Consider the following 22,333-nt stretch of genomic DNA (forward strand, 5'->3'; position numbering starts at 1 on the left):
CTTTAATGATAGGCTACTTTAAAAGTTGATCAGAGCTGTGCAAATGCCTGAAATGGGCGAAAAAATGTCTGGCAACAATGGTTGTTTAGCCTCAAAAATCACTTACGGAATGTTTACTTTGGTTATCGTGGTTCCCTAGCAATGCGTTTCAGACATGTATGTCTTTACAGTGGTTTGTCACTCCTTTAATCCTGTTAGTATAAGTATTATAGTTTATATGCCTTTATAATGGTTTGTCATTTTCTCGATCTGTCCCATAGTTTCCAATGAAAATATAATCAATATTAGGAATGTCCATCTATGTACATATTCTCTGCTCCAAAAGAAAAAAACCATTTGACATTTTTTTTACAAAGGAATGAATCACAATTCAGCATCACAACTATATGTCAACAACTTAGAAAAAAAATCAAAACCATGATAACAAAGCATCTGGCACCAAGATTCTAAACTTCCTAAAAGAAATAAGCTTCACAATATGATATCAACTCTTAGAACTACTTTTCACATGAAAAGCTAAAAAACAAAAAAAATGAGCATGTGACCCCTTCAACAAGCAGCAGTATGTGTTGAAGATGTTAGTTTTTTATTATTATTATTATTATTATTATAAAGAGTTACGGAATGGCAACAGTATGACGTTTGAATGTCGGCTCTGTTGTTATGGCAACATATGTCTCTGCTGGATGTTTATTATTAAAAAGTCAGTTATGTTCTCATTCGTAATCGATGTAGTCGTATCACTAAACATGGTGACAGCGGTGTTGTAACTCCATCTCAGAGCAGGGAAGAAGCCGAATTGCCACAGGCCGCTGCCTGTCCATGGTTTGCAGTTACCAAGTCTCAACTTCGGAGAAGAACCTGCAGCGAATTTGAAGTTAATTTGCCGAAGATGGAGCAATCGCATCACCCTCTGTCAACTGAACGACCAGTCTGAACTGAATCGAGTAGCACTTTTTCTCGTACTTAGATGACGACGCCATGCGACTCTACGATGGTTTAGATTTTGCTTCGGATGAAGATGATCGAGAGGTGTCTGATATCTTGGCGAAGTTTGAAGCTTTCGCAATCGGTCAGGCGAACAAGACTTATCAGAGGGCGCTCTTCAATAAACGAAGCCAAATCGTCCGATAACTTCTTGGCAGCTCTTAGACGCCAGATAAAGTATGCGGTTACTGCGACAAATGTATGAACTCGCTACTTAGAGATAGAATTGTTGTCGGAATCCAAGATTCGAATACGTATGCAGAGTTCGTTAAGCACAGGTCTCTATCATTTGAGAAATGCATTAATGTTTGTTGGACAGCAGACAAAGCCACACATGAGAGTACAGTCCTGCGTTCACCTGTGCTGAGGTACGTGCAGTCAAATACCCACCAAAGTTTTGCAAGATCATAAAAGCTATGAATGCAAATATTGCTGGCTTGAGTATCCGATGAGAAACTAATCTTGTCCAGCATGGAAGCACATGTGCAAAAAATGCAACAGAGCTTTTGTTATTAATTCATTATTATAACAAATCACGGAATGGCAACAGTATGGCATTCAAATGTCGGCTCCATTGTTATGGCAACATGTGTCTCTGCTGGATGTTTATTATTAAAGAGTCAGTTATGTTCTCGTTCGTAATCTATGTAGTGGCATCACTAAAGAGTATGCGCAAACATATCTTCAATGATATAACTTCAATGTGACAAAGAATGAGGATTCACTGGGAAGAAAAACTAGAAGAAAATCAATAACATGTACACACACACCAATACTTGATTATATATAAACATAGGGAAGGTGTAGTAGGTGACGAGTGAGTGAGAGTGCCAGTACCAATTACGTGATAACCATAGAAGCCTTAAGCGATACACAAAATGAAAGAAATTCAAAAAGGATCACAAAAACAATAATATATATATCACACAGTGGACTCGATGCACGGCAATACAATACCAAGAACTTGAATTAGATACAGTCACCAAACTGGGTCAGTTCTTGTTAGCGAATGTATTCAAAAAAAGAAAAGGAAAAAAATATCAATTAAGTCTAACACCTATTTGATGCAAAAATGACCTGAAATTACAATTAGTAGAGGTACAAGATACTTGAGGAGACGAAAAAGAAGAAATTGGAAATACCCGAGTCATATCAGTCCACTTATCATCATCATCTGGAAGATGGGAACCATTTGTTTGGACATGTGAGACATGGTACAGTTCTGTGGTCTGTTTTTCCAAGCAAGACACACATGAAGAAAGAAATGTTTTTGTCAGCTTTATGATGTTAGGAAACAATACTTCTGTCGAAGACGAATGAGTGTTCGTGAATGTCCAGTATGTGTAGATGATGAAACACAATGTGACAACGATTAAGCGCCAGGAACGAACGACTTGGGTAGAACAGTTTTCATTTTAGACGGTTTTGCTTTAGATGAAGCACAAGATGTCGTTGTGACGAGAGAATGTAATGTTCCTGTATCCTCTTGGCAAGTGTGTGTTTATTCATAACACAGTCCTTGAATGTGTTGACAAAACTCATCTTCACCTTGAGTTTGTTGTAGGTCTTCAAGGGAGTGATTCAGTACAAGTTGCATCCGACACAAAAAGGCCTGTATCCCGAGAGGGACAGAGCCTGGGTCTTCAAGTAGCAGGTACCATTGACGACCATAGAAGATTGAAGAGGTTCTGTCACTGAGACAGGAATGAAAAGTTCAGTGTTGCGAGGACTGACAATGTCTCTCTCGTTGCAGGCCACAGAGGTTTTGACAGATGGCACTAGATGGGGAATAGTCAACGACAGTCCATCTTTGTGAAATTTGAATGCAGCTGCTTGTGCGCTCAGGAAGTCGACATAAAGGATAGCCTCATAGTACAGACAAGCACTGTGTGGTATGGCGAAAAACGTGTGGGAGAAATGTCGATTTTTTATGTCGAAATGAAGAATTTTATGTTGAATCACAATTGATTCACCAGTGACACTAGTCATTTGCACTGCTAGAGTGACAGCTTGATATTTGCGAGTCAGTTTGGACTTTTGACATCACTCGTCTGTAATTAGAGATATAGCAGCACCTGTGTCTATGAGACATGGCAAAGTCAGTTCGTGGATTTGAACATTGACAACTGGAAGTTAAGGAGTTGAAGAAGGACTCTCAGTAGCGATTATGTTGAAACTGACACGCTTTGGACGAGTAGACTGAAAATTCGACTCCGACTTCTGGTATTTTCAGGAGAAGAAGAATAAAATGAAGAATGTCGACGCCAATTAGAATTGTTATTTCGAGAATTGAAAGAATTTTGAGGAGATGAACGTGGAAAAGTACTCTGAAAATGAAAAGAATATGAATGGTTTTTTTTCAACATACCCTGTATGAGGGACCAGGAATTCTACAATTAAAACAGACAAGGCGATGTGAGGTCTGAAGAGAACAAGTGTGCCTCGTTTGTGGTTCAGGAGATTTTTGTGTTACTTGCAGTTTTTGCAATTGTTCCTCTAGAGAAGAAATTCTGTTCAAAAGTGTGGGAACAAGTGAATTGGTAAGTGAAGATGCCTGTGATGGCATAATGTTTACCCGGAGACAAAGAAGAAACCCATGCAGGTTTGGAACTAGCTTACTCGATACGGTAGGCTATGAATTTATTGGAATATGAGAGGGAAAATGGTACATGAGCCGCGTTGTTGTCAGTTGGTCACGGAGATGAATCTGAATTGCGCGCGCAGCCATCCAAGGCAATGGCAGCTCACTAACAGTATGCTGCTGCCATCTAGGGGCGTCAACACTTTGTGAGCCATGACGTAGTGTGAAGAAAAAAAAAATTTAGACAACTGTCGATCACAACAAGTAGGGCAAATATGTGTAAAAATATTAAAGGTAAAATTGTGTAAGGTAATCTCGTCTGGAGAAGTGTACAGGCGGCAGCCTTTACTGTTTTAAGAACGATACGGGGGCAAGAGAGAGGAGAATCACAAGTCAAATATTTAATGGTTATGACCAACTACGAGAAAAAAATATAAAAGTCCTCAAATCCAAAGTGTACTGCAATGCTTGTGAATAATGCAAGTCAGTGTGAATATATCCTTATTTGTATAAAAAAATCTAATTAGGAAACTATTGGCTATAAACTGTGATCAAGAAACAACAAAACCAATGAAACACGAATGAAATTTTCTCCTGGAAACATGACATGGGGTATGAGGGAGGAGACGACAAGAAAGGGAGGCAGAGAGAGAGAGAGAAAAAACGAAATGTGTGTCCTTGAAAAGAAAGTCATCACAGGGAAAGATGAGAGGAAGAGTTTTCCTTCACAGAGACTTGTGTGGGAAAAGGGAAATGGAAATGGCGCTCTCAGGTTTCCCTCTTGACAAATCAACTCCATCACAAGAATCAAATTACAGTCATTCAACAAGGGAAACATTATAACAAATGGCAGAAATACAATCGTATTAGAATTTTTTTTTTTTTTAAATTGTCAACTATGGCAAAATATGTTAGCACAAATACGTTACAATGATTGAAAAATAATAATTCCGACAGTTCAGTATTGTTATGCCAGGTTAATCCTGACAGTATTTAAGAGTGCCACACAAACAAAATTTTACCACAGGTTCAACTGGTCGAACGGCACCACATGTCGAAAACGGGTTAATATGGTGAAAATTATGAAAAGAACATTGCGAAAAGAATACTACTTCACTCTCACTTAGAGAATTACAAGTTAATTTTATTCATTCGTGGTAATCCTTAGTCATGGTGCATTACACTAAACTCAATCTTATATATATATATCAAAAAGAATTTTTGAACTGGAAAAAAAAACTTAAATGTAAAATTGTTCTTAATGAAAAATTAAAGCTTAACCTGTTAATGTAAATTTACAAAAAAAATTTGCTTTTACAAAAATGCAGGATTGGGAAATCTGCTACAATTGCTACAAACTGTTACAATTTCATTCGTCCGTTACATTCTGCTACAATTTTGACAATTTTCCCTCATTTGTTACATTCTACTACAAAAATTCTGAAATTTTTCAATTCTGCACCATCTTTGCTCCAAAAACAATTTGTTCTCCCGGAATTGTATTTCTTAGGTCCACAAATGGAATTAGCTTGAGGGCCCCCTCCCCAGGATTCGGCGTTTAGGCTAGTGACAACGTATAAAAGGTGGTCAAACTATGAATTTCAGCTCATCCACAGAACAACAACAAAATAACAGAAACCCTTCAATTACTGTTTCCATCTATTTTTTCCAAAAAAAAGTTGACTCCTTTGATTCATTTTCACAAAAAATTTAATCCCAGTACATCAGTTTTCACTCCTTATTTTTAACTGATTTGTGATTGCTCAGTGTATTTTATTTTCCAGCATCTTTAATAGATTTTCAGTCTCTCATTTTGCTTCCAAGTTTTCTATTATTCGTTTTCTACTTATTCTTTCTCTTGATATGCCATTTCCTCTTACGCCATTCACTGGCATGTTTAGTGTTCAATGGAATATGGTTTCCAGTTGGGCATTAATTAAAATTACTTTGTCTAGACCAGTGATTCTCGACGTGGGCGTTAATGCCCCCTGGGGGGAATGTTCCAGGGGGGCAATAGAAGCTACTGGTATAACATAGGATCCTATGAATTGGATTGCGTTGGGGGCGCTGAGAGAAAACATTTCTGAAGGGGGCAATGGGATAAAAAAAAGTTGGGAAACTATGGTCTAGACCAGTGTTTCCCAAAGTGGGCAATATCACCCCCTGGTGGGCGATGGAATGGTCCAAGGGGGCAATAGAACCTACTGATTTAACATAGGATCCTATGGGTTTACTTGAGTTGGGGGGGGGGGCCGATGAGAGGAAAAAAATTTATGATGAAGGGGGCGTTGGAACAAAAAGTTTGGGAGACTATGGTCTAGACAATGGTCATGGTTGGTTTGAAAGGTTTTTTGATGTAAGATTCCAGCAAAGCTTATTTAGGCAGACAAGCAGAGGTCAACAAAAATTCACAAAACTTTTCTTTGGTTACATGGTAGATACTGATAATGAAAACAATAAGGTAACAAGCTAGCATCCCTTGCAGCTACAGTGACTAGTTTTGTCACATCATATTCTACATTCCAGGGATAATTGTATTGTGATCTACAGTTTATAGCTGATTCCAAAACAGACACAGTTTCAGAGGACGGTGATAGCCCTTTCCAAGATCTGAATACTGTGAGAAACATTGGTCTGTATCATAAAATATGAGATCTAACAAACCTATGAAATTGCCCAGGACCAATCCTTTTTTTTTAACAATCATCCCACGCAAGCTACATTGCTTTGAGATAGAGCAGTTATATCGACAGCTATAAGGGCTTGCACATCTAAGAATGTGGTTTGAATAGGTTGTTATTTTCTATGCACACCCGAGTCCCTTTATTAAAAATATAATAGCCCTTGTGCAAAATCAATGTGAATAAGCGGGGAAGGCTTGAGACAAAATTCTCACCTGTGGAAGACATCATTTTGGTGCCTCTCTGGCATATAAGCTGCATGAGTGAAATTATCTGGGGAAAACTTGCAGATTTTTATATATATATGCCATGTGACAGTAATATGGTAAGAGATAACATAGACAGTTTAATCATTAAAGCTCCTGGTCTTTATATTCACTTACTTCATCAACTTACTCACATTTATTGTATACTATCTGAGTTATGTTCCAGCTAGGTGAAATGAATCAAATTACAATGGTTTCTGAAAATTATTCCATCGAATGCAGTCATAGTTTGAGAAATGTGCAGAAAAAAACGTTCATTCTCATTTTTGATTTGGAAGATGGATGGCAATATTTGAACACATAACAAGCGCAACACTTACATGAATCATCTTTTCGTTCCTTTGAAACCAACCAGGACCATGGTGTAGACCAGCGGTTCTCAACCTTCTTTTGCCCATGATTCCCTTCCGATCATTTCCCATTCTTGTGTCCCCCCTTGCGACCATAGTTGATTTCCTACCCCCCCCCATCATTTTCCCGTTAAAAAACAATTGTTACAATATTGTTTGAAGTATAAATATAAGTTTGAATTTAATTTATTTTTAATTTATTAAAATAACGAAAAAGCAAAATAAACATAATACAACACAGTATAAAAAATATGTAATAAATTTTTTTCAATCAAATGTGAACATTGCGCTTGAAGACGACATAATGTCATCAAGTTACTGTACAGGATGAAGTTTGAATTATTTACAAATTAGTTTTTTTTGGGTAAATTTGAATTTGGGCGAATCAAAATTTCAAGCTAATCAGAAATAATATACACTGCTGGCCACCGTAAATGCAACACCCTGAAGGAAGCATGCAAATAATATGAAATTTACAACATGCATTAGCGCAGGTGAGATATGCAAATGATTAGAATTTCAGCGCAGACGCACATCACGCGTGCCTGTGGCCCCACTCCAAAGCGCTATTTAAGGCTTGGAGATTTCGACGATTTGAAGTACGGCAATTGTGTTTTTCTTGTGGTTTTTTCAAAAAAACGATCAATTATGCCTCGTAGAAAACAGCGATCATCTTTTGATCAAGTATCCGAGTTCGACAGAGGAAGGATAGTGGCCTACCGAGATTGTGTATTATCTTTCAGGGAAATCGGTAGTCGTGTTGGACGAAACCAAACAACTGTAATGCGGATATGTGATCGTTGGATGCAGGAGGGTACGACGGACCGACGTGTTCGATCGCATCCACCTCAGTGCACCACTTCACATGATGACAGGCGTATTGTGCGTATGGCAGTGACGGATCGCTCAGCCACATCACGAACCATAGCACAGCACATTCAGTCTGTACCGCATCATCCAGTGTCTGCGCGTACCATTCGACGCCGTTTACAGCAGAGTGGTCTGTCCGCAAGACGTCCATTGCTTCGTCTACCCTTGACGCAGAACCACAGAAAATAGAATAAATCCCTTGTGATCACAAAGTGTCTGTATCATCGTAATGTTAATTTTTGTGAAGTTTATTGTTTTGTGTTTCTCTCAGTTTGATTTGTATGTTTTATGTGTTGTGTCAGTCCAATTAAAAAAAATATTTTTAATCAATGTAAACTCTGCGCTTGAAGACGGCACAATGTCATCAAGTTACTGTACTAGATGATGAAATTTTTATTATTCCCAAATTAGTTTTTTTGTGTAAAAGATTATGGTTTCATGGAGAAATGTCAGTTGTAGCTTCCAAAATACACATTCTTATAATGATAAAAATCACAAGTGCTAAATTTCATCTTTCAACTACTCGGATCCTTATTTATACTCGGCATTGAAATATCCTACCAACCAATCAAATCTTTATGTTAATGTTACTTAAATAAGGGAAAAATTGCTAAAACAAATATTCTATGCATTTTGTTTGAAATTAAATTTTTTTGGTCACTCTTTTAACCCCTTGCACTCCAGAGGTGATTCTCAGTCACCACTTGCTTTGATGCGGTAACTCGAGAGGTGACTCTCGATCACCACTAGGTTTGACGCAATAATTCGAGCGGTAACAATGTTTATTTAGGTTTGGTTTGGGCAATATCGCTTATGAGTACATTCAACAATACATGCGTGTATCTTATAACAACTGCCAATCTTAACACGATTTAATCTTAAACACGATTTTTAGATTTATTGTTATATATGCGTCTTCGCGTTAGTTGGAACTCGACAGTCATGGCAATAGGAATATCATTTTCAAGGTTACGGAGCCCAATAAGCATGGAATACGATGAAGGAATCAGTGCAAGTGAAGATGAGTTCAATTTTTCGTTGATGAGTAACGAAATTACGTCTATGCATAGACTACTTGATTATAGAAAGGAGAAAAGCAGTGATGAAGTAAGAGGTGTAAGAAGGCAAAAAATCAGGGTGATAGATAGTGAATGTGAAAACGACCGTGATTGCACAGAAGAGACAGAAAATTCAGAATGGATAACGTGCACAGAATCCGAAGAAATACCGCAAAGAATACCGTTTGTATCTGGGGAAAGAGCTGCAGGACCACATGTATCTTCACACATAAAAGAACCATTAGATTTTTTTGTTATTTATTTGAAGTATAAAGATATATAACATGCTAAAATATAAAAGTTTTAAGTGTTAAATTATGTGTGAAATCATTTTAAGTTATCTGTAAGAAATTCACCAAATATGCGGAAAATCGTCTCGAGTTGCTGGTTCGGCGAGTGAAAAAGGCCTCGAATGCAAAGGGTTAATAAATTTCTTCATGGGCCCTCTTATCAGCAGCCATGGCTCCCCTTTTTGCAATATTTTCCTCCATGGCCCCGGTTGAGAACCACTGGTCTAGATCACTTTTTTGGTCACTCACTGACCTAGCCTCTGGCTATCTAGGCAGAGGTGGATTAATTGAGGGTTATACAAATTTGACTACCCTTCTCCCAATTTTCTTGGACAATCATTCTTCAAATCTCAGCCGTTCTGAACTTTCCGCCCTGGGCTATGGCCCGCTATGCCCCCCATAAATACGCCACTGCAGGGGCTCTCACAGGGTTAGGCCAACAGGTCTTCTCATAATTTTTTTATTTTTAATTCTATAAATTCACCATAGTGAGGCCTAAAAATATGAAAAATTTGAGCATAGAGCCCTCCCCCTAAAAAAAGCTCGAGCCCCCCCCCCCCTTCCTTCACAAGGTGGGCTTTGAACATAGCCCTTTCTATAATATCTAAAAATATAGGCTTCTGCCCCATACAATAATTTGAAATATTTTAGGTGAAATAAATAAGTACCTGGATTAAGCGTTACAAGTGGATCATGCTCATATAACACTTTTTTAAAAACCATCTTAAAAATCTTTCTAAGCAAAAGAGCGCATTATATGGGAAATATCAATGAATATTAATTAAAGATGGGATAACGAAAATGAATCTTATTAAGTGGGAAGAGGTTCTGTTGCTAGAGCAGTGCCGTGGATCAGATGCTTGGTCAGCATTTTGTTTCCCCGGTATTGTTGAGAGAGAGAAGGGAAGTAAAAGGGTGAAATATGCCCCCTTGTCCAGCGCTCGGGGCACCAAACCACCCTCCTCCCTACAAGTTTTGGCCCTGAGAAACATGAGTGGAATCCACTATATAAAATTGATTGTGTGATGTTTGATGTACTGTCGGTATTAAATTTAACAACGAGAGGAATCTTTTCGGACAAAAAATTTAAAATTACTATTGTGCACTTAAGTTTTCAATGTTATATTTTCATATTTTATATCGACTTCCCACTCACACAAGCCCGATTTACCATTCTGTATTTTGTGTATTTGATTTTTATAATGTTTTGTACTTCCTGATTATTAATTCCGAAACTCGAGCTAAGGTGATTCCAAATTAAAGTTTTCATCTGCCGTCAGTTTTTTATTTACACAAATGAGAAATTTGTTTGAAGATTGGTTTTTTTCTCCTTTTTTTTTTGGGACTTTATTTTTTCCCTCAAATTGACAGCTGCTGTATGATCGTATTTTCTTGCTTGTATTAAATGTTGTTTGTCTGACTAGACGTGTGTTTAGTTTTCCCTCTTGTCATCTCTTTCCCTTCCACACTTTGCCCACTCACAAGTATTATAACAAGCATTACGCAGAAACAAACTTAATGTTAGATTCACAACATGGAGACGCACATTACAACTTATATCAATTCCTTAGAAGTTCCGTCGAGGAATATGGATGAGGTACATGTGAGGTTTAGTAGCAGTAGTAGTCTATGATAAAAAATTAATGCAGCATGGTTTTCCATCATTACCTCTTTTTCTGAAGTGCCAATAGATTCGCAGAACATATCTGATGATTAGGGGCGGCTTAAGTGATGTAGGAAGGGGTGCATAGGCGTAAACTTATTAAAAATGTTGATGGGGGGGGGGGGGCTCAGGCTCAAATAATGGAACTTCGTTTATACGACACGTCGTATAAATGCGAAAACCGTAAAACTGGAACTTTTTTTGAAAATAACCGCCTCCCCCCCCCCCCCCCGTTTTGTACAGACGTTTCCCAAAAAAAAAAAATTATAAAAAATCTCTCGTTTTGATTCAAAATCTTATGCTTGAGAAGAAAGTATAACATTACTATTGCTAAAGTCTCGACCAATTTTACGGTATCCATTTCAAGATTTAACAGAAATTTTTTTTTATTTAAACCTTATGTAAAACATCCTATACTTGTTTGTTTTGCTTTTGGTTTCTATAGCTAAGCAAAAAGTAGATGATGTATTTAGTTTCGTTGTGTTGAAAGATTTTTCTCTTAAAGAACTAATAGTGTACATGTTTGCTATCAGCAGAGGGCCAGAACGTGAGGGGGGGGGGCAGCAGTTTTAAGTGTGAACAGAGAACACCGGTACAAAATGATGGAATGTAGAATCCCGAAATCTCTGGGCAGTGTTACGAAAACGAGTATATACAATGAATGCAAGAGAGAGAGAAAGAGTAAATACAAAAAATATATACAGTATATATACATCTTTATTTATTCCAGGGTTGGACAAATCCCAGGAACCAGGTCACCATGGCGACTGGAAAATCTGTATTGGTGCCTAAAATTTTGTATATGTGATTGCTAAATCAGAATCTAGGGATGGCTCAAAATTTTCCGATATCATAATTAACTGTCTTTCAATATGGAAAGGAGCAGAGCCGCAACTAGAGAGCAGGCGGGTCTGGTGCTCAAGACGCTGGACCAGAATGGTAGTCGAATTCACCCATTAACTATTTCTTCTACTAAAGGGAGCCAAAATTCCGGCTTGCCCCAGGTAACAAAGTATCTAATTGCAGCCTTGGGATTCCCAGAAAGGTTGAAAAAAGATTATTTAAGACACTTTTCTCATGGAAAAAACCATGCTTGGCTCCTACGGAATTTGGCTTGTGCTTAAATTTTTTTTCTGATTTGTTAAGCCCCGTATTTATATTTTATGATACAGTGTATATTTCCCTCAAAATCAAATTACATTTCACTTATTTAAGATTTATTTTACTCTCATATATTGAGTCATATATCAGGTTTTAAATTAGAAAAAAAAAAATTCTGTCAGGAAACTGTGCGGAATCACGAGGAACCTGAACTTTTCCGTTTTTTCTTGTAATACAACATGTTCTACTAACAGAAGTTTATATTGTACAACAGCCGAATGTGGTCCACACAAACCATAAAATACTGTGGAACTGCCTATCTTAACATTTGTGGGATTTTTTTAGGGAAAAAGAAGGCGTTTACTTCAAGGGGCTCCAAACAAAGCTATTCTTATTCTGCAGAACCACAAACCCCGTCTATAGCCGATTTTTTCATTACCGTAATTTCTTTATAATCCAATCAGGATCATCTATGGAACTGCTTCTGTCAGCATCCCTGTTTCACTGATGGCCATCCATTAAGTGCAAATAAAGAAACAGAAGAGAAAAAATAAAAAAAAAGCTTTTAGCAAAGCCCTGACCGGCGCTGGCGGCGTCAAAAAGAATGGAGGAGACATCCCATATGGACGGATGCCTCCAGGTGACATATTCCCCACATACAGGCGACACGCTATACACTCCCCGTCCTTCTAATTAGGAAATGGTGCTTGTATTCAGAAAACCTGCATTGAAGAACTGAACCCTATTGAAATGCTCTTTGTCAGCTGCAGAAGGTGCGGGCCCCTTAATCATGAAAAAAAACCAACTCAAATACCCACTTGATGTGGCCTGGGTATCTTTCGGTTTCACGGTCATCCGCGGGACAAAAAGAAATTCGTCCGTAAAAAAGAAGTGACCGTGAGAGGAGGAACCTTATTAAAACCTTGAGAATAATTCTTCATTTTGAAATAAACACAATTTTGAATAACATAAGTAAGAAATACTACATACTTTTTAGAAATTCCCCAATTTAATTTACAATGGAACATAGAAAAAAATTACAGTAACTTCCGATAAATACGTCACATCCTTAAAAATAACCGGAAAAAAGTTTTTGTGGAAAAATCACCACTTTTTTATATGTCACAGCTTCGTATAAAGGCCGAAACACACTGTATTGACGTGATTATTCCGAGTCTAGGTGCGGAAAACGTATCCATGAGATTTTTTTTGGGGGGGGGGGGAGAAATGAGCCAGCTCTTCAAAATTAATAGGGCTGGGCCCTCAATCCCATTGGCCCAATACAAATTCACGCCTATGACAGGTTCCTAGCACTTTCCTGTGAAAAATCGGGATCCTCGCGGAAGATCTCGGTCCAAAAGCCAGATTCAACGGAGACAGGATCATTTTTGTCGTGGGGGGAAGAATATGTAATTTTTTCACTGTCTCCACTGAAAAAAGCAATCGAAACTGTATTTTTCGTCCCTCCTCCCCAGAATTAGCAGCCCCCTCAAGATTTCCGCCTGTGAAAACTGCCTTCTTCCCTCGTTCCGGCCCTGGCTACCTAAGTGAATAATAATTCAACATTACTTGAAATATTTAAAATTTCTATATATATAAGAGGGATGCTGATGTAAATAGTTAGGGAATCCCTGATTTGTAAGGAGGAAATTTCATATTTCTATTATTAGAATGCAATGGTACCCGGCTCAAGGGCTTTGAAATTTTCCATTCATTTCTTATTTTCTTTGTTAATTTTACTTTACTATTATTTATTTGATTCTTCATCAAAGGCACCGGAACCTAGGAGCGGAGGATATTTGAGCCCCTCCAACCCCAATAAATTTTGTAAGGGTCAACACGTACTAGAGAATTTTCAGTGGGTGTTGGCAGAGCCTCTCCCCAATAATTTTTAGAAAAACAATGCAGAGTGTCCTCTGTTTCCTGCATATGCGCTTCAGCCCCGTATATGCGGGACGGCCAGCAACTTTCAGCGCTCTCTCCTCACCCAATGTTAATTTCTTCATGTCTGCGCCGCTGTTGTGAAGGCTCGAAAAATGTTACAGGCCTCCGATCTTGTTAATAAGCTTAATCGTTGTTCACTTTACCTCCTCCCACTTTTTTTCTCTTTTTCTGTTTTCTCATGTCCCCATCCCCCAAGGGTCACACTCAACAAAAGAAGGAAGAGATGCTCTGGAGTTTACCGACAGTGCAAGCAAGAGAAAGGATTCCTTCTCCCCCCCCTCTAAGTTATCTCCACAGGTGCCTTCAGGCACAGCACTCTGAGAGGATGCAATTTAGGATGGATGGATGCGGGGGTGATTGCGAGATAAGACTATTATATATTACTATTTAGAAAAAATTTTTGTGAAAAAGTTTTTTCTGAGCCAAGTGTGCGAAACATATCCACTCAAATTTTTTGAGGGGGGGGGGCGAGCCAGCTCTTCAAAAATGTTGGGGGGCTCAGGCACATGGGCCGGATAGAAGTTTATGCCTATGAAGGGGTGCCATGCAACAGAGTGGTATGTTGTAAGGGGCAGCAGTGCAGACTTTAGTTATATATAGACTCCAAAACTTAATTTTCATTGTGTGAATTTTTTTTTTTAACATGACATCATACTTTGGAGCCATTTGTCGACAACAGAGATCAGCTGTTGAGAAAACTTGTGAAGGGAGAAGGTGTGTGGGGGGGACCACGATACCAGAAGACAAACCTAACAAGAATGTAATCTATCAGGGTTGGCTCGAAACAATCTCTATCAGTGGGGGACAAATTTTTTGCTTTTCCTGACTATCCCCCCATGGCCCGCATATCCTTCGTTAGGGCCCCCTAGGCTAGAATATTTTCCAGATCCCCAAGCCAGATTATTCACAAGGTCCTTTTCTACTTATAATTTATAGTGTGAAAAAGGAAAAATTGTTAGGGTAGTTCCAGAACCCTGGTCTGGAGTCCTTTCTGCTTCATTTTTGGGGGGGGGGGGGTCATCATGACTCTCCCTCACAACTTATCCCAACAGTTCCTAAAAAAAAAAAAATGTTTTTTTCAATGTTTCTTTTTTGCCCTTTCATCTCAGATTCAGTGCTCTATCTGGAGCTGACAGAAATAATTTTCTTCAATGTTTTTCAAGTCATTGGAACTTTTTCATCCATTCACCCCAGATTTTGCAGCCCCCATGCGGCTGCAATTGATCACGTAGCCCGAGAGCCGCCCGTCCCTGTACTCTATCGCAAGGAGCAAGTGAGCATTTTGGTTCCCTCACCTAACATTTTTTCCAAAATGGAAAAATTCAGCTTCTCAATTGTGTGGTCCCTGGAGTACAAGAAACACCTTTTTCAGTGAATTTATAAATAAAAATCGACCTCACTATACATTATCTCTAAAGGATATATGTAAGTTATGGACATGGCTGTAGCGTGCCTTCTCAGGTGTCCAGGGTAAACGTTTGCTCTGGGGCTATGCTCGGAAAAAAAAATGGATTTGGGGTCCCCCCAATTCTCTCACTCAGGGTCCTTAGCCTGGTTATGGTAACTCACCAATAAGTGTTTTCAGGATTAAGCTGTCTGGCATTATTAATGATAATAAAATGGTAATGGCCAAAAAGCATGATGTATGGTCGCGAACATGGTTCCCACTAAACAATGGTGTGCTGATTTCTTTTGGAATTTTTTTTTTATCTTGAAGCTCCCCAGACTATTTAGAATATTTGAGATATCTCTCTCTTAGTTTCTGTGCACTCTTACAATGGTGTCCACTCTGCTACAGAAATCATTTTTGCAGTTCATAGGCAAAAAATTTAAGAACACTTCAAACAAAGTTGTTGAATTATAAATTACCAACCCATTGTCTGTCAGAAATAAAAAATTCTGATTTTAAGTAGTTAAATATATGTCAGAAAGTAACTTTTCCATGTGCAATTTTGAAAAAATCATGAAAAATTATCAAAACGACTGAACAAAAAGTAAAAATTTTTTTAAACTTTTTTTTTTAGCATATGTGTAGGAAATTAGCTGATTCCATTATTTTAAGAGATAAAAACAGCAGACATAATTATTCTTTTACAGCAATATTTGTTTTTATAACAGAGTGGACAAAGTCCACGAAGTCATTAGCTGTAATTTGATATCGGTTTTATTTTGAAAATTCAACTTTAAATTTTTCATTTCAAAAATGTGAAAGGTACAATTTTTTTTGAGAATCACCCAAATAATGATTGCTTTGTAAAGATTGTCTGAGAAATAATGTTGAAGATTAATGATATTACAGACAACTTCATGTATATGTCCCAATATAAGTTAATTTTTTTACAGCAGTTTTAATGAAAGTTGATAAAAGTTGCAAAACCTTGCTCCAAATACACATTACAATAAGGGTAAGCTATATTATAAAACTATTACGAGGTGCTAAGTTGTTGGTTTTTTTTTTTTCAGAAAGAACAATGTGAAACCATTTGAGAATTCCTCTCCGCTAGTAAGTAAAATTTATGTGAACTTGGTATTAATAGTTAATATGAGAAATTGCGCATTTTTGTTATGGCGCAAGTGGGTGATTGATAACTACAGGGCCATAAGTACCTATCGCGACTACCCAATAATTACACACATGAAAACTTGCGAAAAATTATTACTGAAAGTAAGTTATAAAATCTAATATTAAGTGAGTTATAACTTATTGGAAATTTGGGATGTGCAATTTTTTTTAACGGTCAGTTACACGCTAAATGCCAACCAAAAGTATATTTCTCCATCAGCAGCGGGTTGTCACTTCTTGAAAATTGACTGAAACATTCCATTCTGTAAGAAGTCAAGTTCTGCCGTATTTCATGATTGACACTTTTCCTCCATTTGGTGTGATATAACCTTGTTATTACTTGTTATTGTTGTAGCTTAGGGGCCGTTCAAGTATTATGTAAGCAAATTTTTAGCCATTTTTGACCCCCCCCCCCTTGTCAGCAGCATTTCGTCATCAGCTCTGCCCCTCTAAATCCTAACGCATATTGGTGGGATCAGAGATGTATACGGTGGGGGCATAGAGGGCTTGTGCCCCTCCCCCCGGATGATAAAAAATTTATTTTTTTAATGCAAAAAATATTTTTTAATTGAAATTTTGAAAGAAAATTATATTTGTATTTATATGTTATAATCAATTTCTGTTAATTTTAATGTTAATTTCAATTGAAGGCTATGAACTCAAAATTTATCTGTAATAAATTGCGACCCACCCTCTAAGCCATGTAATGATAAATCGCATAAAGGCAATTGGCCTTCGGACCAAATATGGCAGTGGGGGTTAGCTGATGCGGCCTGCCCTCCTCAAACCTAATTTTGTAAAAATCAACTAAGCGGCACATTTACAGATCACTTAAGTGTCCCATGGTACATTTCCAGAGCATTTAAGCGGCCTGTGGCATATTGTCAGATCACTTAAATGACCCAGGACATAGTTCCAGAACACTTCAGCGATCCGTGACTTTAGAGATAACTTGAGTGACATGTGCCATAGTTTTAGAGCACTTAAGTGGCCCCCAGTGCAGTTCTACATCACTCAAGTTAGCTGCGGCACATTCTCAGATTATTTACGCATGATCCATGACATATAATTACGGATCACTTGAGTGATGCGTGTCACAGTTCCAGAGCACTTAAGCAGCCCGGACACATTTCCAAATCATTTGGATCTGCGAAACATTTAGAGATCACTAAAGTGGCTCTGTAGGGCATCAATGGAGGGACGAATGTTATTCAAGTGCCCACAAACTATCGAAAGGTTTTTCTCATTTTTGTGGCACCGAGTAAGATGCCATTAAGAATATTTCATATTTTCATAAAGGATGGTTGATGACATAAGCGTTATCCAAACCCCCTTGTCATCAAAAGTCAACAAACCTGAAACCCCCTCTCTCTCCCCCCCCCCCCCCCATTGATGCTGACGTAATACTTGAATGGTCCCTTACGTGTAATTACTTGTTAGCTTCGTCCACTATATTGGCAAATTAATCACCAGATTTGTAAGTTGTTAGCCAAATGTATGAATTTTTTTTTGCTAAAATGCAGGGTTGCTCGGTTTAAACCGAGCAACCCTGCATTACTCAAAATGTCATAAACAGTGGTCAGATTGCGAACTTTGGTGAATTGCAATCTCCAGCACATTCCCTATATGTTAGAAGTTCCTCAGGAATATCAACGGGGGGGGGGGCACGTTTGGTTTAGTTTAATAAAGCTGAATTGCAAGCACATCCACATTATGACTATGGCATACTCCGATTCTGTTGTTGAACAAGAATTTTTGTGCTTTCAACCTCATAGCCAGAACACGCGGTAGACAACATATTTAACATTTCTTAAGTAAGTTGGTTATTTGTTCAATTACTTCGTTTTTTGTGATGTTTCCATGAATTATGAAATCGTGAAATGCTATAATTAAGCTATCATTCTGCCATGCCTGGCTATCGTTTCCATTCTGCGAGCAAATTTCCCACATGTTGGATGATGTCATTAATTTTACATTTTTAAGTATTTTTTTCCCCTTTACCAAATAAAATTGCATTTTTTTAGGAATATTCATGTCAATTTTCAAGTCATTTTAATAATCGTTCTTTTTTTACAGTGTTTTGAAATCAGAACCTTAGTTATAATCACCCTGTATATCGTAAATCATTGCTAATTAATCTGCATTATTTATGCTTCATTAAATACATTATATTCACCTAATTTTTATTACTTTTTGCAAAATAGCTTCCTAATTATGTCTACTGAAAGTAACTAAAGAAAAACCTTCATATGTTATATGATTAATAATAACATTGAAAGAATTTTCCAACACACAGTAATCCATTGAGTTAAGCAAAAAATAATTAAATTGCAAAAGTTGGTTTTTATTAAAATGTAAGAAATATTTATTTATTAATTAGTATGGGAATAGTGTTAATTACATTAATAACCATTTTATTTTAGTTAATTATCAGAAGTTTGAATGATTTTTCAGAAATTTCATAGTTTTTAATGTTAACCCTATCGACGGCTCAGGGTCGAACACAAAACCTCTTCAAAAAAAGCTACTTATTTTCACAAAATCTTTTCAAAATGACCACAGGGTCACGTGATTCTAGAATGCTTTCCCCCCAGTATGTGACAATGGGTAATTGGCATGTATGATAAGCCGTCGAGAGGGGGCTGAACCGAAGTGACAGGCTGGTAACGCCCGGTGATTGACCCTTTCTTCCCAGAAATGTACTTTCTCCTTTCATTCTCCAAAGTTTTTCTATTTTCCGAACTAAATAAAAAACACATAAAGGCGGGATATACTCAAAATTTTGAACGAAATTATTGTAGCGTGTTTATAGATGCTCAGCATTCTATGGTAAATAACTCTATCAATATAGATTAGCTTTAACAGGCAATAAAATTTACTTGCTTTCGCTTGTGAAATATTGATATGATTAACTTAATAACGAAATGTCAGAGCGTACTAAAAATAAATTACTAATCCATCCACTAGGTATTTAAAAATGTCCCAATATTTTCAAGTTGAACACTATAAATATTCAGAATCTCAAGAAGCATTCTATATATATACCCCTTAATATTTTAATTGTATTTTTTAAATTTGCAAGTGTTAAAGTATGTTCTCGCGGTTTTGAGGTTCACCTAAAATGTGAATTATTTTTGAAAATCGAAAAGCTTTTTCGTAAATAATGTGCGTTGATTAAATCAGTGTTGTTGGAATTACTACTATTCGAGGCAAGGCATTGTAACAACTGATATTTGTCAGTTGATACAAATCTATTCGAGCAAAACTACAGCTACTTCCCAACCTTGGAACATCATTAAATAATTAAGTAATAATTTAAGTAATTAAATAATTAATGTGTATTTATCAAAACTTTCGGGTATAAAACTGCTTCTCAATGCTTTACTCACATTCTTTTTGAATATTCATTTCTTTTTTTCATGATATCTTATGATCGTGGAGTTAATTTCAAAAATGAGCGTAGGTTTAGTGAGATTGAATACGCATATTAGATATACAGTCATTTGCATCGGAATATAATAAAAGAATTCTCTCTGAAATATATAAATTTCGTGCATTAAATCATCTTTAAAAAAACATGAAAACACACAAGTAACATACTGAGAAAAAGTTTAAATGCACAAATACTCGAAGTAAATAAAGTCTTTGGAATTTAAAACGTGAAAGAAAGGTGTAACTAGAGCCCGGATTAGACGCTAAAACATGCACTAAAAATAAAGATGAATCTGCATTTTTAAAAATGTTGAAATATACCATGAAATAAAAATACCCGATCTTTTTCAAAAAATTAGAACACCCTAGAAATTTACGAGAGCAGTTCATAAAGAGCTCAAGTTGGAAAGCTCAAATTAAGGGTATGGTTGTAATTTACATTTTCATCTTTCCACCTATGTGACTTGCTGCAGCAATTAAGTAATAGCTTAGAAAGAGTCAAAATCATGATAGAAAATTCAATTTATGTCTCCATACCATACGTCTTCAACTTCTGGAATCAAAAGGTAGAGAGCCTAACGTTCACACCTCCATCCAGAGATGCCTTCTAAATCCATTGGCCTCTATTTTTTTGTTTCCACTGAAGACTTCGTTTGAAGATGAAAAACGCAGATAGTATCAAGAATTCGCCAATGTGTAATCAAACCTCATCGATATTTCGATGGTTTCGTGATATCTGATGATTGTACCTGATACTAATCTTATCAAGAGATTGCGGACTCGAGATAAAAATAAATAAATTAATAAAAACTGATCAATTGCAAACCGCTATCGGGGAGCCGATAGCGAAGGTGGGATTTATAGCTGAGGCCCGATTCGGGTCTGTGCCGGACACTCATAAATTGAATGTCTTGATGCATAAAATCCATGGCGAAGACCAAAGATGGCCACAGTACAATGTATTCGTACGATATCAGCACGCGTTCCCCCCCCCCCCACACACACACACACCACACAGTCCTAGCAAATACATGCGTAATTCTGCATTTCTCAGAAAATTCCCCGTTTTTCTACCGTATTGCGAACATTGAATGATTGTAGGTTGCATACATAACGAGGGAAGACATGAAACACTTATTCGATCAAGTTGACGTAAATTTGCATGAAAATATTCATGTAATACAGTAATAGGTTTTAAGCCAAATGTTCTAATTTTCTCAAACAGCTTTGTGAGTGTTCCAATTTTTTGAAACAAAGAGGAAAAAATAATTTGTTATTTTACGACGCATTTAATCTACTTTATGAAAATTTTTTGCCACCGATATGCTCAAGATATGAAAGCTCATATGATATGATCATGATAGAAAAGGAAAATGCAAATTACAACTGTACTTGCGCTACAACCTTGAACTGCGCTTTCCAACTTAAATATTTCATGAACTGCTCTCGTAAAATTTCTGGGTGTTCTAATTTTTTGGAAAGGATGTATATGTGCAAAAAATTGAAACCATCGTCGAATAATCCCGAATTATGGCATCAAAAATGAAAAATGCACGCAAAATTGAAAAAAAAATTATATATGCATTTGAAAGAGATTAAAAAATGAATTGGAATGTTCCAACAAATCAAAAAAAGAAGCAAAAACAGTCATATTATAATGCGGAAATATGCATAAAATATAAAAATATGTGCCTTAAAAATGCGTTAATATGCCTGCCCTAAAGGCTCAGAATATGTAGGTGGGGGGGGGGGGGTATTGAAAAATATACGTATAATTAAAATATATATATTTATTTATTTATATATGTATTTAAAGTGCGAAAATTTCCCTAAAGAGAAAATACACCCAGGAAAAAAAAGAAAAAATCGTCCATTTCGGAATTCAGAAATAAGTCAGAAATGAAAAATATGCTAAAAAAAGAAAGCACATTTATAGTGCAAAAATATGCATTTAAAAATTTCCAGAAATATACCTTAAAATGAACAATAGTCAATGTTGAAATACTTTATTTAAAAAAAAATTATTGAGTTATCTGATTATATCGAGCGAAAAACTGAATGGGGGAAGTCATTTTACTCGAGAATCGAGTAATAGTTTGGTATTTTTTATTTTTGTGAAAAATGGCATGGAATCCAAGGAAATGACTGAATTCGAATTTAAAAAATAGCAGATCACATGGGTGGAGATACGGGGAGGTGGCATGGGGTGCACTGCGCCCCCCAACGTCAAAGGTTAAGTCGACTAGTCTAATGTATATGTGTATAGATATCATCATCACCTTGTCCCCACAGCAATACTGTGCCCCCCCCCCCCCCAGATTTCCAAGTTCATCTCCGCCTAAGGCAGATAATCTTATCACAAGAGAGATTTCTGCACATTTTCCAGGAAGTTTACATTCCTCAACTTTTTTTGGGGATCGCGAATCTTTACAAAGAAAACTATTAGTAACATCACAAAGGAGAAAAAACAGGACATTCCATCTTTGCATCAACCATTTTGACAAAAAAAAAGGGGTTTGCCAACTTGGCTCGGCATTTATTTGATAC

The 22,333-nt window shown here is 37.0% G+C and overlaps 1 protein-coding gene across 1 annotated transcript in view; it reads left to right on the forward strand.

The window, feature by feature from the left end:
- The window catches only part of Non3 (Ribosome production factor 2-like protein Non3), a 118,986-nt gene that overhangs the window by 24,499 nt on the left and 72,154 nt on the right, over nucleotides 1-22,333 (forward strand). The window contains exon 4 of the mRNA XM_089250162.1: nucleotides 16,255-16,294. Within this exon, the coding sequence (XP_089106288.1) occupies nucleotides 16,255-16,294 (40 nt within the window). The remainder of the gene's footprint in view (nucleotides 1-16,254; nucleotides 16,295-22,333) is intronic.

This window comes from Pholcus phalangioides, unplaced genomic scaffold, assembly GCF_987345545.1.
Source record: "Pholcus phalangioides strain wild (caught in Gottingen) unplaced genomic scaffold, Ppha-v1.0 ptg000022l_1, whole genome shotgun sequence".
Lineage (NCBI taxonomy): Eukaryota > Metazoa > Arthropoda > Arachnida > Araneae > Pholcidae > Pholcus > Pholcus phalangioides.